Source organism: Belonocnema kinseyi, chromosome 3, assembly GCF_010883055.1.
Source record: "Belonocnema kinseyi isolate 2016_QV_RU_SX_M_011 chromosome 3, B_treatae_v1, whole genome shotgun sequence".
Lineage (NCBI taxonomy): Eukaryota > Metazoa > Arthropoda > Insecta > Hymenoptera > Cynipidae > Belonocnema > Belonocnema kinseyi.
Genome location: NC_046659.1, coordinates 74885313 through 74901773, shown reverse-complemented (window position 1 = coordinate 74901773; position 16461 = coordinate 74885313). Strand labels below are relative to the sequence as shown.

Here is a 16461-nt window from a genome sequence, read left to right as displayed (position 1 = left end):
TTATATATTATTATATATTGTATTATATTATGTATATATATTCAGTGTACAATTATTATATTTAAATATTTTGAATCTCTTCTTTTAAAAATATATTACAGAAAAACATAAGCACGCCTGCACAAAAATGAGATTACTATTTTTCGGTAAATAAGTGACTTCTTCATACCTCCAGACAACCTTGGAACCTTGTTAGTAAATATGTCTTTTCATGCACGTGCACACTCGTACCTAAATATAAATTTAAAATATATCATTATATATATTATGCTAAGTTGCAGAAATGATTTTTTGTTCATTCAAAAATATTTTTACCTATTTTAAATATATTTTAAGAAGATTTTTGAAAACTTTCTTGCTTTATCATAGTCGAATGTCTTGCTACGTAATCTTTAGAAACGCTTTAAATTCATACCACATTTATATTACTTTTGAAACTTTTTTGTCCAAGTTGTTCCAGGAAAAAAAAACAAAAAGCATAATTATATTCATTAAAGAAATGTGATTCTTGTATATTTCGCACAATTAAATAAATATAATAAATGGAAGAGTATTTGACCTTATAGTGTAAAAGATTTGAATTAAATTTGCATTCTGCAAATATTATTATTCCATTAATTTTCAGTATTTTTCTTTCAATTTTTATACGAATCAACTAAATTTTCTTTTAGTAATGCTCTTTTGACTTTACAGCATAGATTCTTATCACGTTACTTTCGCTCTGCATTAAATAAAAATATGCCTGAAACGCAGAATTTTCTAAATTATGTTAAATAATATTTTATTGAATTTAGTATTCTTATTAAATTTCTGTAACTTGGTCTGAGTTTTACATGAAAAATGTTATCATGAAACATTTTATTGTATATTGTGTCATTTCCCCATGAATTTAACTTTCCTACATTTTATGTATTTATACCCGATTAAAAAAATCACATTTCTGATATAGAAAAATCTTCTAACGAAAATTTGTAGATCTACTTTTGGTAACCTATTTTGCGATGGGCAGAATTTGTAAATAAAAAAAAAAATTGCAAAAATAATCACCAACGTTTCGGCACTCTTACAGCACCCTTATAAAGGCAAGAAAAATTTAAGCAGGTAGGAACAACAGCGACACCACAATGCTCTCTCTCTCTTTGTATCTTATTTGCCTTCTCTTGATGAGAGTGCTGTATGAATGCTGAAACGTTGCTGATTATTTTTTACAACAGTTTTTTTATTGTGAATTGATTATGTTTCTTGTCTTGATAAGGCTGCCGTAGGGGTGCGGAAACGTTGTTGATTGTTATTCGCAAATGTTTTTTTATTGTAATTCAATAATAATAAAAATAAGAAACACAGTCAAAGTAAACAAGAGAAGAAAGGGGATTTGGTTGGTTGCCTTTTAATTTTGTTTTGCTCTATTCTTTGTGCAAATAAAAATAATTTTCTTTTTTAGGAATTTCCTATATTTTTTCAAATTCCCTGTGTGAAAAAAGTGTAGGGAGCTTCCTTGACTCATACTAGATCTTCTAGTATCTAATCTTGGTGCTGAAAATACTGTCTCGTCTGGGCCTGGCTAAATGTGTAACTTTTTTCTGATGATCTGCAGGCCAGGCCTCCTGGTCAGCCGATAGTTATGGGCTAGTCAGCTGCGAGTTATTGGCTGGTTGACAGTTTGTGATACTTGATCGACTTAAGCCAACAGTTTTTCAGATAGGTCAGAGTCAACAAAACACTGGCACTTAAAGTGCTTACGTAATCTGGTAAGATGTCGCAACTTGTCCTGTAACTTTTTCGAAATATTTCAAAAAAAATTTCCTGCTCGAACTTAGAATTTGTTTATTTTCGGCTAGTTGATAAGCGCCAAACGTGGGCCAACTAGATCTTTTAGACTACACAGTCTAGGTAAATCCAGAACTGGGCCAGACCTGTAACCGGACTGCCATGAAATTTTCCCACACGGGTGCAATAGGAACATTTTATGGTGGTTTTCCAAATTAGTCTCTACATTTTTGGATTTATTTTCGGGAATTCTGCCCATTAACTTGATGATCAAACGTTAGACAGGATTTTTAATTTGACTTTAATCTGATTAAAATTTCTTGAATTTCAACTATTTTGCAATAAATAATTTTACTGCATTTTTTGTCGACATTAAAAAATTAAAAATTTAAAATCCAATCCGATAATACGATAGGTATCGTACTTTCAGACGAGTACATGAAAAAAGACCAAAACTAACGTAAAATCGATAGTTAATTTTCATATCAATCATATATCATCTAATTAAGATAAATATGTAAAAATGCAATAAAAGAAGGAGGATAGTGTGAATAGATTGGCAGATGTCATGAGCGTAAAAGAAAATTCAACTTTATTAAATTTGTGCTTATTAAAACAAATAAAATTGGTTAGAAATTAGAATTTGTTACACTTTTTTACAAATTTTATAATGCACATTTACATTTACCATAATTTCACGGTGGATCGTCGGAGCCCAAATAAAAAACAAAAATTTTACTGATTCTAAGTTCAAAGGCTGCGCCCCTCTTCTAAATACCTGTACTAGTATTCACTTACAATATTTATCATTTGTATTACTCAAGGAAAATCGCAATAAGACTTTTGTACAGTAGATTGGCCTTAAATTCGACGAAACGTTTTTTTTTTATATTTTGGGATTATGCATAATTTTCAAGACGCATTCTAATTTGTATTAAAAACAATTCAGCTATCGTTTTTTATAGTCATAAACAATTAGTTTACAAAAAATGGAAACTAAGTGTTACATGTAGAATTTGCAACACATTATAAACCTCAATTAACATATCTTAATATCAAAATGAATCCATAGTCTATAATTCATATTTTTCACGTATGTTGAATGGAATTATTTGCTATATGTATTAAATAAAGTTCGTGTTGAGATTTAAATGACATAGTAGAATAACGGTTTTCTTGAAAAAATAAGTAATTATTTAGTGTACATGAAGGTAGTTTTATATGTAACACATAGTTACCGAAAAGCAATTATTTTTTGTATATTTTACCGTTTACACCCGAAATTAGTAAAAACTAGTTTTAAATATTTAAAACGCGAAGAAACGAAGTCCTTTTGTACAATCACGAAGATTTTTGTAATTTCATCTTATTTCGTGTTTTAGTTAAAGGTATCAATTAAAACTAGATTCACCCAATTGTGCTTTTTCAAGAACTATGTTTACCAATAGTATTCAGTGATAACTCGAAACAAATAATGTTGTAAGGAAATATGCGCTTTAAGAGAATCGCTTGTGCTATGGAGTCGACATTGAGCCAAATCCGATATTTCAAATTACTCAAAAGTTTCTACAATAAGAAAGGCTACAGAGTGATTGGTCAAATTTTGGACCCATTTCCAGATCCCTCTTTAAAAAGTATTTTTAGCGACTGATCACAGAAGAGTGATTGGTTACATCTCGGACCCCTTTTCCATGCCCCCCCTTTAAAAAGTATTTTTTTTAGCGACTGGTCACAGGAAAGTGGTTATTCAGATCCTAGACCCTGAATAGTGCAGGTAAAACCAGTTCTTTCAAAAGCACAATTGGGTGAATCTATTTTTAACGAATATTTTGAGTCACAACATGAAATAAGATGGAATTAAAAAATCTTCAGGGTCTTACAAAAGCATTTGATTATTTCGCGATTTACTAGTTAAAACAAGTTTTGACAAATGGTTGTAAAAATTTCGCGCGTTAACTAGTGAAAACTACTATCTTAATATAAATCAGTGAAAAATTGACTGATTGAAATAGTACTTAGACATTTCACTGATTATTCAGTGATTTCGGACTTATTTACTAATCAGTTCATTAACACCAGAGTAAATCATATGAAGCATGATAACCTTTAAATTTTCAAGTTAAGCGTTATTGTTACTCTTTTATTTCAGTGGCAAGAATAATTCCTTAATGAAATAAATTTTCTATTTTTCAGGCTGTAAGTCTGCTAAATTAACTGCGGGAAAAATATACTCTAATTCGTGAAGAAAGCACTTCCTTAGCGGGTGTGTACATGACTGTCCAATCTTGATTTTAAAGTAATATGTGAGGTTGTTTGTCATTTAAAAGCATCGAAAATTTGCACTGCGATTTGCACTGCGATTGGGAATAGTTTAATCCAGGCAATTTGGGTTCCGGGCCGTTGCGTTGCACTAAATCTTGATAGGCTAGGCGCACTATTTTTACGCCTCCATTGTCTTCAATGTTTGCATTTAGGGTACGGTTCCCATTCAACTGAAATTTTTAAAATATTTGATACTGTATTTTATTGATTCATCATTTTTTTAAATCAGTCGAAATTTGTTTTTAATTAATAATAAACCAATGAGAATTAAATAATTTTAATTATAAACGCTAAAAATCGAATTGAGAAGAATGTTATTTCTGAGCAGTAGTACCGGGAAATATACTGGTTTTTTTCAAGTTTGAATGACCGCCCTATAAAATAATTCAGTTCGTAAGTTTTAGTATAGCTATTTTTGTTCTCTGGAATTTCAACTTGAAAAGAATTTGAGTTTGGTCTTTATTTCTTACTGTGAAAATCATAAAAGTGGACAAAATGTTCGTATCACAAATTGATGTTGAGAAATTACATTCTCGTTACAAATAAGGCTATAGTTTTATTCAATTTTTGTACTTTGAAATATACGTTTTTTTTAATTGTATCATTTTTTTCCGAATTTTCAATACAATAATATTAAATTCTCAATAAATATATGTTTGGATCAATAAATCTCGTTTAAAAGTAGATATTTTATTGATTAAAATGAACATATGAGAAAACTTACAGCATGAATATTTGATTTATTAGTGATCTTTTCAACCATAAATTTTAAATTATTCGATTTAAAATTGAGACGAAAAAATATTCAGATCAGAATAAAACATTGTTTTCGATATATTTTAATGATAATAAGCGAGAAAATAATTATTTGCAAAATAAGGATACTTACTTTGACGCCGGCTTCTTTTACAGCATAATTTTCGTACTGTTGAGTAATGCAAGCAGCTTTCTGAAGAAACTTTTCATTGGTTCCTGCAGACCACCAATCATTAAAATGTCCATTTATGTCAAATCGTCTACCTTGGTTGTCGATGGCGTGAGTGATTTCAGACCCCAAATCAAATGGACCAATCCCAGCGTAGTTCAGATACTGCGGCCTATCCTTATTAAAGAAAATGCCTTGCACAAGTTCAGCAGGTACATTTAATAATTTGAAACTTATATGCTTTTACATATATAAATAAATTTTCCAAATTTCAAGCCCTAACTAAACATCGAAATTGCGCTAAAAATAATTTAATTAAAAATTTATTTTCATGATCATATTAGCATTTACAGTCAACTTTCTACGTATTCAGTCATTTCGAAGAAATTCTATTCGAACTGTGCAAGGCGATTGAAATAAGGGATGAAAAGATTTAAGTCTTATAAAAATATTAACACTGCATTTATTTAGTTCACATTGATTTTTTTTGTGGAATAATATTGAGTTTTTGATCATTATAATTATCATGAGAAATAATTACCATCGATCAGTGTATATATCTTTTTCACTACCCTGAAAATAGTATTCAACCAATCGATCAAGCTAACTCTTCAATTAATAAAAATTAATTAAAGTCAGTTTCAAACTAATCTAATACTGAAACAAATCTAATACTTAATTGTCATTTTGATGGTTATCTAAATAATGAAATATTCTTTACAAAATAACAGAAATAATGATTTCATGTCATATATTTGAAAAGGCTTAATTTGAGTTAATGTTAGGTTTCAAAGGCAAAAATTTCATTTTTGTTTTGCAATTTGTTTAAGAAAAATAATTAAACGGCTAAATTCAGTATTCAACATGGATAATTTTAACTCTGAATGCATTTGTGTGGTACTTATTGAATATGACGTACCTATAAATTTCCGGCCACAATATACAATTTGAATTAGAAAAAATTATTATATTCATGGAAAACGATACATTTAGAGTCCAAATAAGGCATGATAAATGATACATTTAGCCATTCCTTAGAAATTAACGATTTGCCTTTAATTAAAAGCAAATGATTTCCTGTAATCTGTATAATTATTTTTGATTAATTAATTGTTTAATTACATAAATAATTTTTCATTACTTTTATTTAACCATTACATGTCTCACACTTGGTGAAGGATTTTTTTTAACTTTTATCATTTGGTTCAAAATTGAATAAATTTGTTGAAAATTCAACCGTTTTGTAGAAAATTTGTATTTTCGGATTGAGCATTTAACAATTTGGTAAACAATTAAACATTTCGATTTAAAATTTATTAATTTTTTTGATATTCTGCTCCCTGGTGGAAAATTATTCTCTTAACTTAAAGATTCCTTATATTTTCTAATAACAATTAATTTCTTAAACTAAAAAATTAACTATTTTGTTGAACAATAAACTGATTTTTTGAAAGTATTTTTTTTGAAAATTTATATTCTTGGGTTGAAAATTTGATTTTTTTAAAAGTTCGTCACTTCGTTTGACAATTTAATATTTTGGTGGATAATTCAATTATTTGGTACAAAATAAAACTATCCATTTAAAAATTCAGATTTAATTGGAAATTAATAACTTTCAATGAAATTTTAACTAGAAAGTTTTTGGTAAATACTGGCTCTTTGTCTATTTAGAAATTCCACTACATCCAACTCTCACTTTCAGTCAAGTGTTGGGCGTTGCCTTCAAATAATCTTGGACTGATTTCGGAGGGATCGAAACGTAAACAATAAGGGCCATCTGACTCGTTCCCAATTAAAATAAATATCTATATATATAATGTTGCAGCCGCTCTCGACCTGCTCCCTTGAGAAACTGCGTGAACCAGCAGTTCTAGGAAAGCTGAGAACAGGGTGACCGAAAGCGGGAGTTTAGTGTATTTTGTTAAAATTTATCAAAAACTTGCATCTCATCCATTGTTTAAACAATTTAGCTAAAAATGTATTTAATTTGTTGAAAACTGGTATTTTTGTTAGAGAATTCTTCTTTTAAAGTTTCGAACACTTATGGACCAGGTTTTTGCAAAAATGAATGCACTCTTTGTTCGGTGCATTCCGTCATCCTGAAATGCGATGCGTACGTGATTAGACGGTTACGTGACTATGTTCAGTGGTTAGGTAATGATTTGCAGATTCGTTTGACACAACGTAAGACTCGAAGGTCGGATACATTTCCGACTAAATCTCTTAAAGAATTTTCGAAGTTGTACGTGGCAGAGATTGACAAGCATACACTTTTATGAGCCGATATCACTTGGTCTATCATTATATACGTTTTGAGGAAAAATCATGCCAATATGTCAATCCTGTTCAAAGATATGTTGGCACATGAAGTACTATAACAACCAAATTTACAATCACGTGAGTCTTCCTTTTACTTCGCGTATTCAACTAAAAAACATTTTTTTTGGAGCGATGTCTCAAAAAATAATTTTATCATTCGTGGAATCTTCATCCCAAAACATTGTACACTTTTGCAAAAATGAATCAATAGGAAAGCTTACCAACGTTGTTACCTTGTTTAAAATATGCAGCGGCACTATTTGCACTAGTACTATCAATGTGGGATGTTCATTCTGAATCGTTTACAGTCTTTCTCAAATGACTCAAAGAACAGTCTGTTCAGAAAACGCAGAGGTTTAAAATTGCTTAAAGGTAATCAACCGGAGTGATTTCCACCTTCTTGTAGTATTGATTAAGAATATTGTCATCTAAAATTTCATTGCAATATCCAATAAAGTTTTCCATAGATTAAAGTTTTTCCAAAGCACTCGTTCTTATTTTTTCGTCTATTCAGTCGACCTGAAATGAAATTAAGAGCAAGTTAAAGACAAATAAACGTTTTGGTGTAAGTTAGCTGTTAACTTTTCTGTCATCCTTTGACATCGCGGAAATTTTTTTGCTAATTTTTTAGTACATTTACAATTTGTTCAATGATTTGAATATCGCTTACAGTTCTATAAAGTCCGTCAGTATCGCGTATAATCTTTCAAATTTCCTCAAAATAAGTTAGCTTCCTAAAAATCAATTAAAAACCTTTAAGAGCTGTGGAAATCTCATAAAATTATTTCAGATTCATTGATATCTTGAGAAATCCTCAAAGTTGCTTGACATCATTTTTAAAATATCATGAAATTTTAAAGTTTTAAAATGAAATTTGTTTTGGCACGGGAGTGAGTTGAAAAGAAAAACGACTGGTCGACCAACAGAACGAAGGGATATCTTTTTGTCTCTATCCTACGAGTACAAATACTTTCTACTCTTTCTGTCTCTATTCGCGTCTCTTTTATGTGCGGCGATTCGCAGTTGCTCTCAAGAATTCTATTCGATATCCCCATTACTGCCAGGCTGAGCAAATCCTGTATATACTCTCTCTCTCTGCACTCTTTTCATATGCGATTTCCCAAAAATTCATGATTATTCCTCACGAAAAATTTCAAGGTTAATCGATCAAAGTTTAACTTTTGCCATGTTCTCCTATAGCCACACATTGTATTTTTTCAATTATGTGACTGTCCTTAAAATGGATGAAATCTTCAAAATCCAATCAAAATTCCTTAGAATCTCTTCAAGTTGGTTCACAGGCTAAAATTTCCTAAAATATTTCGAAGCAGTACGAGATTTTTAGAAATCTAAGGAAAATCTTTTGAAATTAATTGAAATGTTGAAAATCTGCGGAAATCTTTCCGGACCTCTTCGAATTTCTTCTGTTATACTAAACTCTTCTGAAAGCAATTAAAATTAGGCGTCATCCCTTAAAATCCTTCTATAATATTTGGATATCCTTTGAATTTCCTTGAAGCCATTTGAAATTATATAAAATGTTCTTAAATCTATATGCTTTAATAGTTTTTGAAATCTCGCAATATTTTTTAGAATTCCTTTAAATCCTTTCAAATCTTTTCAAATCTCCTTGAATCTTTAAAATCATCAAATCTCGAAATCAGTTAAAGTTTCTTAAAATTCTTTCAAATAAGTGATGCATGTTGAACATTTTCAGACAAAGTCAAGATTTTCTCGAAACATAATCATATGGGATTAATCTTTGATGAGATCAAGAATATGTATTTCTGTGAAATCTCGTTTATAGTGCAAATAATTTATATATTTATGATATGTGAAGTTTAAAATATAGGATCTGACTCAAAGAGTAAGCTAAAAGGCTTACGAATCTTAAAAATAGGTGGCTGGGAAAAGGGGCTCTAAAATTTAAAAAATCACTCTTGCATAAACAAGAAACGTTTCAATAACCTTTTATGGTTTTTTTAAACTTTGTTTGATACTGAAAGACAATAGAATTCGTTTCTGTCCATTTTACCATTTCTTACTCTATTCATCTTCTCAAAACTAAAATTATGAGAGGTTTACTTACAGTAGATAATGCAGATGGCAATAGATAACAGGCTGGCTCGATTAAAACGTTTTTTTTTCGGCTTGGTAGACTATCCCTAAAAGACGTTTATTCCATAAAAAATTAAATGGATATTTTTTACTACTTTTTTTAAAGCACAAATAGAATTTACTCTTTTATCTTTCATTGTATTTTTTGTTTAGATGTCCCGGGAGCCTATTTGTCATTTCTCTGCATTAGTCCCTTCTCCCCTTTATTAGTAATTAAAATAAATAGTTTATGAAAGACTCTCACCTGTTTTAAGGGTTTCTTCCATTGTTCTTCAATGCTGACTGCTAATTCTTCTGCACATTCCTTATATTTTGGTGTGAAGTGCTTCCTGACATACAGAGCACTAGTTCAAATATCTAGAAGCTGAGATGTCATCTGTAGGTAATTCTTCCATCTAGCTGGTCCTTAGTTGAACCAAAGACTGCAGTAAAAACCTTAATTTGGTGATTTTGAATTTCATTAGTTAAAAAAGCTGCACTTTCCTCAAGTAATCGCAAGAAAAGGTAATTAGTAAGCGCTCTGTTTGGTGCTTTATTTATCAATATTTCCAATTTTTTGAAAAAGGTAGGCACGTTCACTATTATTACTTTATTGCCGCCAATCACTACGAACGATTTCAGAACTGTGTTGAAGTATTTCTTTCAAGGAATACTGGAATATATTTCGGAAAGCTCTGCCACTGTCATTGGTTTACTCAGAGAATTTTCATTGACTCTATCTTGACTACTTACGGAGATCTAGAATTTTAAGTTATTTTAATAAGCAAATTCCATTGAAAGTATAGCACGAATATTTAAAAGGATACTTATGTTGGAAAAATTAAGTCTAAATCAATTATCATGATTATTTTCTATTAGTACGGGGTATTTTATACATTTCAATGAAATAGAAAAATCAATATGATATGCAACGCTTTTATACAGATTTCAGATTTTCTATTGGATCACCAAGTTTTGTGCCCCAAAAAGCTTTTTATAATTAAATATTATGTAAAATTAAGCAGGCTTTAAAATCTTTCGAAACAGTTGAAATAGTCCGTTTTGTCAAAACTGGTAATTCTCAGTAAATCTCGCGCGTTAGTAGTCACAACCAAAATAACGGTCACAAAATAACCTGAAAGGATTCGCTCACATCAATTAAAGCATACTTAGCCATTTAGAGTGGCAAAATGTGACTATAAGAAATTAAAGTACATCCATTTTGCAGCAAAACTATCAGATATTTAATTTAGTATCTTTAATATTTTTTCCAGGACACACTAGCTTTAGACATGTCAGTGCTAGATCCTCATTTCTTAGATCCTTGGTAAATTTAATATCTTTAAGTTGATATAAACGCAGCTCTGATCTAAAATGAACAGATCATAAGTTATGTCACGGAAACTAAAATTAAATTCTGTTTAGGACAATTTTTTAATAACAGAAAATCACTTTCGAAAGTCCCATAACCTAAAATATGTAAGATGATAAATTGAAAAAATTTTTTTTCACAAGGAAATTTATGCACTTAAATTTTTGTTGGGACCATTGGGGCGCGTAATGCACTGAGAAGAACGAATTAAGAACACACTAGGCGCATTCAGTCTCAAAAGTCGTCAAAATTTTACAAAGGCTCCTAAGCATACTTTATAAAGAAAATAGTCCAGGTTAAAATTGTTTATTATACATCAGTTATTCAGACTTTTAGTCGTTCCTTCCTTTTTAGGGAAAAGTTACAATTCTTACTTAAGCTTAATGATCAAGGCCTTTTTTATTCTTTGAAGAGCTCTCTTTATTTCTATTTGTGTGGATTTTATTTAAAAAATTAATTCAGAAATAATACAGTTATTATGGTTATAAGTAATGACAGCTTAAAATTGAAAAAACACCTTTGGAACAAATTTGTGGAGAATCCTTCAAAGGGCAAAATAAGTCTTTGATCATTAGCATTAAATAAGAATTATGAAAATTTCTGCTGAAGAAAAAGCAAGAACTCTAAATGACTACTGTTATTTGAACCCTTCTAATCTTAATTGTTTGCAAATGCAAATATTTTTTTAAAATTCGTCTCGACCGATATGAATAAATTTGAGTGAAAATTAATTTTGGATCCATTAGATTGGATCATTTTTATCTTTATTTGATAATCAGAATTGTATTTAAGAGTCTTATATCCCGTATTTACTGGGTCACATAATTTTTTTAAAGAAACTTTAAACGGATATGGAAAGTTTATAAAATCAAAATATACACCACAATTTCTGAAAATTTCGGGGTACTTTTCACTTTCTTCTTTCAACAAAATGACCTTTGTCTGAAGAAAATGTACTTGAATTAAGAAACTTGATTTTCTTCGGCCTTATCATTTCCTTGAGACATCAACCAAATATTTTTATAGTTCGTATTTATACTCACATTTGCAAGATTCATTTCAAATTTAACCGCTTGCTTTAATTCTTTTTTAGCTCTAACTCTATTGGTACCTAAAATAACAGCAAAATCAACCATATAATTGTAGTAGGCTGTGACTCCCTTGTTTTTGAATCCTTCAACGGAATATTCGTGATCAATAGGGAAATGTGGCTGATCGACCTAAACAAAATTAATTTTTTGAATTAAAATATAAAATTTGAATCTGTGTTATTTTTCTTCGTGGACGTAATAACACACAGCTAAAACACGTTTCTTGTTTTTCCGAAAATCTGGCACAAATTTAAGATCAAAGAAGTAAAACCTATTGTATCCCATTTTCTGCACATCATGAGTTGCCTTTATCCAGTCAAACATTTCCTCTTTCCACAAGACTCCTTCCAGTAGCGGCCAGCCACCTGCTTCTTTGAATTCAACTAATAGTATATGATAACCATTTTTTTCAATGTTCGTTACAGAAGAAAATGAGGAATTAGTTTTTTATTCGCAAAATGTTGATTTTATACAAGAATAAATTTCAAAATGCGCTCACTCAAGTCTATGCAACACTTGTAAAAAAAATTCGTAAGTGTGATCCATCAGGGTTCATTAGATTCAATCGGCTCTTCAATCCTACTCATTAGTTACTCTTGCGTTTTTATGTCCAGGGAATTATATCTATCGTGTCGATAGATATAATTCATCTTTCGAAATGACTGTTGTTTTTGAAAAATTACCTTAGTAAAATTGGTAAAAGTCATCGCATGGCGCTACCTTGGGGTCAATACTCTTCAGGATTGTGAAAGCTACAAAATAAAGTCTTAATGATAGGGTTTAATTCTAGAAGAATGTAATTCTGACATTAAATTGAAACTAGCTGCCATAAAGTTTAGAATAACAAGTGCAATCCTATGATTAAAATTCATCCAAGCTAATCTCTAAATATAAATTTATGAAGTTTTACTAATTAATTTAGAGCAAAATGGATTACTAATGATTACTAGAAAAATACTCATTGGATTAGCCTAAATATTTACTAATTAGATACTGAAAAATAACTGATTGCCAACGAAGAGTATGTAAACATATTTGGGGCTGTACCTATTAGATAAAAGAAGTTAATACAAATAGAAAATATGATCAAAATAAAAGCTTGACAAAAGAATGCGATTGCCTAACATTCTCATTTTTATTGAAACAGTGAGATAGCAATATTTTGAAACTGGTAAATAGGCTCCATTCGTCACGCTCACCAACATAACAAAATTTATTGTTCATTGCTTCATAATGGAAAAATAATTATTATTCACACATTTAATTTTTTTGACCTTACTTTGATCAAATATTCACGTGCAAAATAATCCTGAGATTAAAATGCTGTGAAATTCGATAAAATGTAATACACGCACCTGGCTCTTATTGAGATGTGTATTCAACGTTAACCTGTCTATATCGATAAAAATAGACAGTTCAAGTTTACTAATTGACTAGTTACAGAAGTTACATAAGAATTATAAAAAAATTTTACGAATTTACTTTTGTCTAATAAACTTGCAATTTTTTTTACTATTTAATCAACAAAATGGTGAAACATTATATTCTAATTAAAAGGTCCTTCCATGTCGTTATGGAGTTACGCCGAATAAAGGTTATTCTTATTTACTTTTTTGGAAAATCGTTTATCTGAATTCGCAATATTTAGTGTAAGAACCCTAAAAAAATCAATGTCCTATAAGTTTCGGTTTGTATTGACTGTTTCCGAGGTTATTTATGTTCTGATCGTTGCTAAGGGTTGCTATTGACAGTTTCTAAGGTTTTTTACTGAATACAACTAGATGATGTTAGTGACAGTTGCTGAGGGTTGTTATCAACCGTTACCAGAGGATGTTGTAGACAGTTGCTAGAAAATTGCATTTATCGTTTCTGAAGCTTGTTATTGTTCGTTGCTAGAAGTATACTATTAACCCTTGATAAGGGCTGTTTGCTGACTGATGGTAAGTGGTTGTTGTTGCCCGTTACTAGTGAGGTGTATTCGTCGTTTCTGAGGACTTTTAATGCCTGTTGCTAGGATATCTGCTTAAAATTTGATAATTGTTGTTATCGACTCTTCTGTAGGGTTCTTATTTTTTGTTTTTAGAAATTTCTATTAATGATTGCTATATGTTGTTGTTCTCGGTTGCTAGGGCATGTTATTATTCATTGATGTGGGTTGCTATTTATTTTGTCGAAGAAGTTGTATTGATAATTGTTGAGGGTTTCGATTGAATGCTGAAAAATATTGTTATTTTGTTGCTAGTGAATATTACTCGCCATTTATCAGGGATGTTATTAACAGATTGTAGTAGATGTTATTAATCTTTGTTAGGGAATGGTATTGCTTTTTGCCAAAACATTTCATTTTCTATTGCCAGGATATGTCATTACCGTTAATAAGGGTTACTATTGAACTTATACAAGGTTTTTTATGTATTGATTGTTGCTAAGGGTTTCTATTGACAGTTTCTGAGGTTCGTTATTAGCCGTCACTAGAGGAAGCTCTTAACCATTTTAAGAGTTGTTTTCACCCATTGTGGATGGTTGTTTCAAACCGTTTCTGGATAGTTATAATGAGCGCTTATAAGGACCTTCATTGGTCATTTCTACACGTATGTGATTAGTCGTATCTATGGGGTTGCTGATAAGATATGTTATTTCTCATCACTCAGGATTGTAATTGACCATTTCTAACTGTTTTTATCATAAATTTCTTGAAAGTCGTATTCATCCCTGTTATTGTTAGTTTTTGTTGTTGATTGGAAGATTGTTGTTAGGGAGTATTATTGATCTTCTTTATGGTTATTATTGCCTGCCGCATGGAAGCTTACTATACGAAACTTAGGGTTGCTATATACCGTTTCTAGAGTTTTATTAATCGCTTCTAAACGTTTTTATTAATCGTTCTTAGATGGTGCTAGTGGTCGTTTCTGAGGGATGCTATTAGTTTGCTAGGAAATGTTGTTAACATTTATTAGATATGTTTTATTAATCTTATCTGAGGGTTGTTTATGTACGTTGCTAGGGCTACGTTACTAGCCATTTGTGTTATTAGCTACTGCTAAGGACAATTATTGAATGTGTCTTTAGGTTGATATGGAGATTTGCTCAAGGTTGATGTTAATTTGTGCTGAATGTAGTTAGTGTTCATTGCTAGGGAGTTTTTATTCATCATTGTTAAAGTTTGTTGTTGGCCATTTTTAGAAAGCTTTTTAGATCGTTGCTGAGAGTTGTTGTTGTCCGTTTTATGGAGACATTATTTTTTTGCTGAGTGTTTCGATTGACATTGATAAGGAGATATATTGATCGTTACTATCTGTTTGTATTGGTCGTTGCCAAAGTTTGGTGATGACCATTGCCAGAAGATTTTAATGGCCATTTTAAAGGTTTCAAAAAATAGTTTTTTTCTTACAAAATATTACTATTGGTCTAGTGGAATATTTATTAGAATTAGTTTATTAATTTTTAATTTTTCAAACAATTGGAATTGGTTTGAATATTCCACTAGACCTACAGTAATAATTTTTTTTTAATTCAAAACGAAATTCCATTTGTCTAAATAATTAAAAGTTAATGAACTATTGTTAATAAATATTCCACTATAAAAATGTTAATAATCTTTAGGAAAAACGAATTTAAAAAAATTCAAAACAATTCCATTTTTTTAAATAATTAAAAAAGAATCAGCTATTGTTGTTAAATATGACACTAGACTAATAATAATAATTTCAAGAAAAAAACTTTCGAAAAAAAATTAGTGAAACGAAGATAATTTATTTAAAGAACACAGGCCCACACAAAAAAAAAGTTGTCTGCACGAAACAAGTGACTAGGCTACACTTATGGATTTTGAGCCGCTGAATCCGAACATGACCTCAGAATTTATCCTACACGTCTCAGTTTTCTCTCAGAATTAAAAAAGTAAGGAAAAGCCTAAGGATTTTCTCGTTACACAGGCCATACAAAAAATTTGTCTGATCGAGACAAGTGATTAGGTTACCCTTATGGATTTTGAGCTGCTGAATCCGAATATGACCTCAGAATTTGTCCTACACGTCTCCGTTTTCCCCTAGATTCAGAAAATAGGGGAAAACTGGGGCTATTCTAGACACTGGTTTGATAATACCAGTATACAGAAGAATAAACGTACTGGTGTTATAACTGACTTATAAAGCAAAAAATAAGACAAATGCTATTTCCTCTGCAGTTTTAGGTCTCAATATAAATTTGACCTCTAACTTTTTCGAGCTTCCATCATTTTCTCCCTAGATGCGAAAAGTAGGAAAAAGATGAGGGATTTTCTGGTCACAGAAAGCATACAAAAAATTTGCCTTCAGGGTGATTCTAGGGAAATTGAAGGTCTTGCTCATAGTACATAGATCGGTATCGGAAAAAATAATAAAAATTCTATATCCTTTGCAGTTTTGCGTACTAAGTCTAAATATGAACCACAAATGTTTCAGGATTGTTCCATTTTCTCTCTAGATGCAAAATGAAGGGAAAAGCCTAGGGAATTTATGGTCATACAAGACCACAAAAAAAAGTTGTCTGCACGGGACAAGTGATTGATTTCGCACGCAAAGCTGTGA

The 16461-nt window shown here is 30.5% G+C and overlaps 1 protein-coding gene across 1 annotated transcript in view; it reads right to left on the bottom strand.

Annotated features, from left to right (window-relative positions):
* LOC117169878 (neprilysin-2-like) overlaps positions 1–16461 on the bottom strand; it is a 75986-nt gene that overhangs the window by 36512 nt on the left and 23013 nt on the right. The window contains exons 2-3 of the mRNA XM_033356386.1: positions 11846–12022; positions 4979–5191 (exon numbers count right to left, since the gene is read on the bottom strand). Of these exons, the coding sequence (XP_033212277.1) occupies positions 4979–5191; positions 11846–12022 (390 nt within the window). The remainder of the gene's footprint in view (positions 1–4978; positions 5192–11845; positions 12023–16461) is intronic.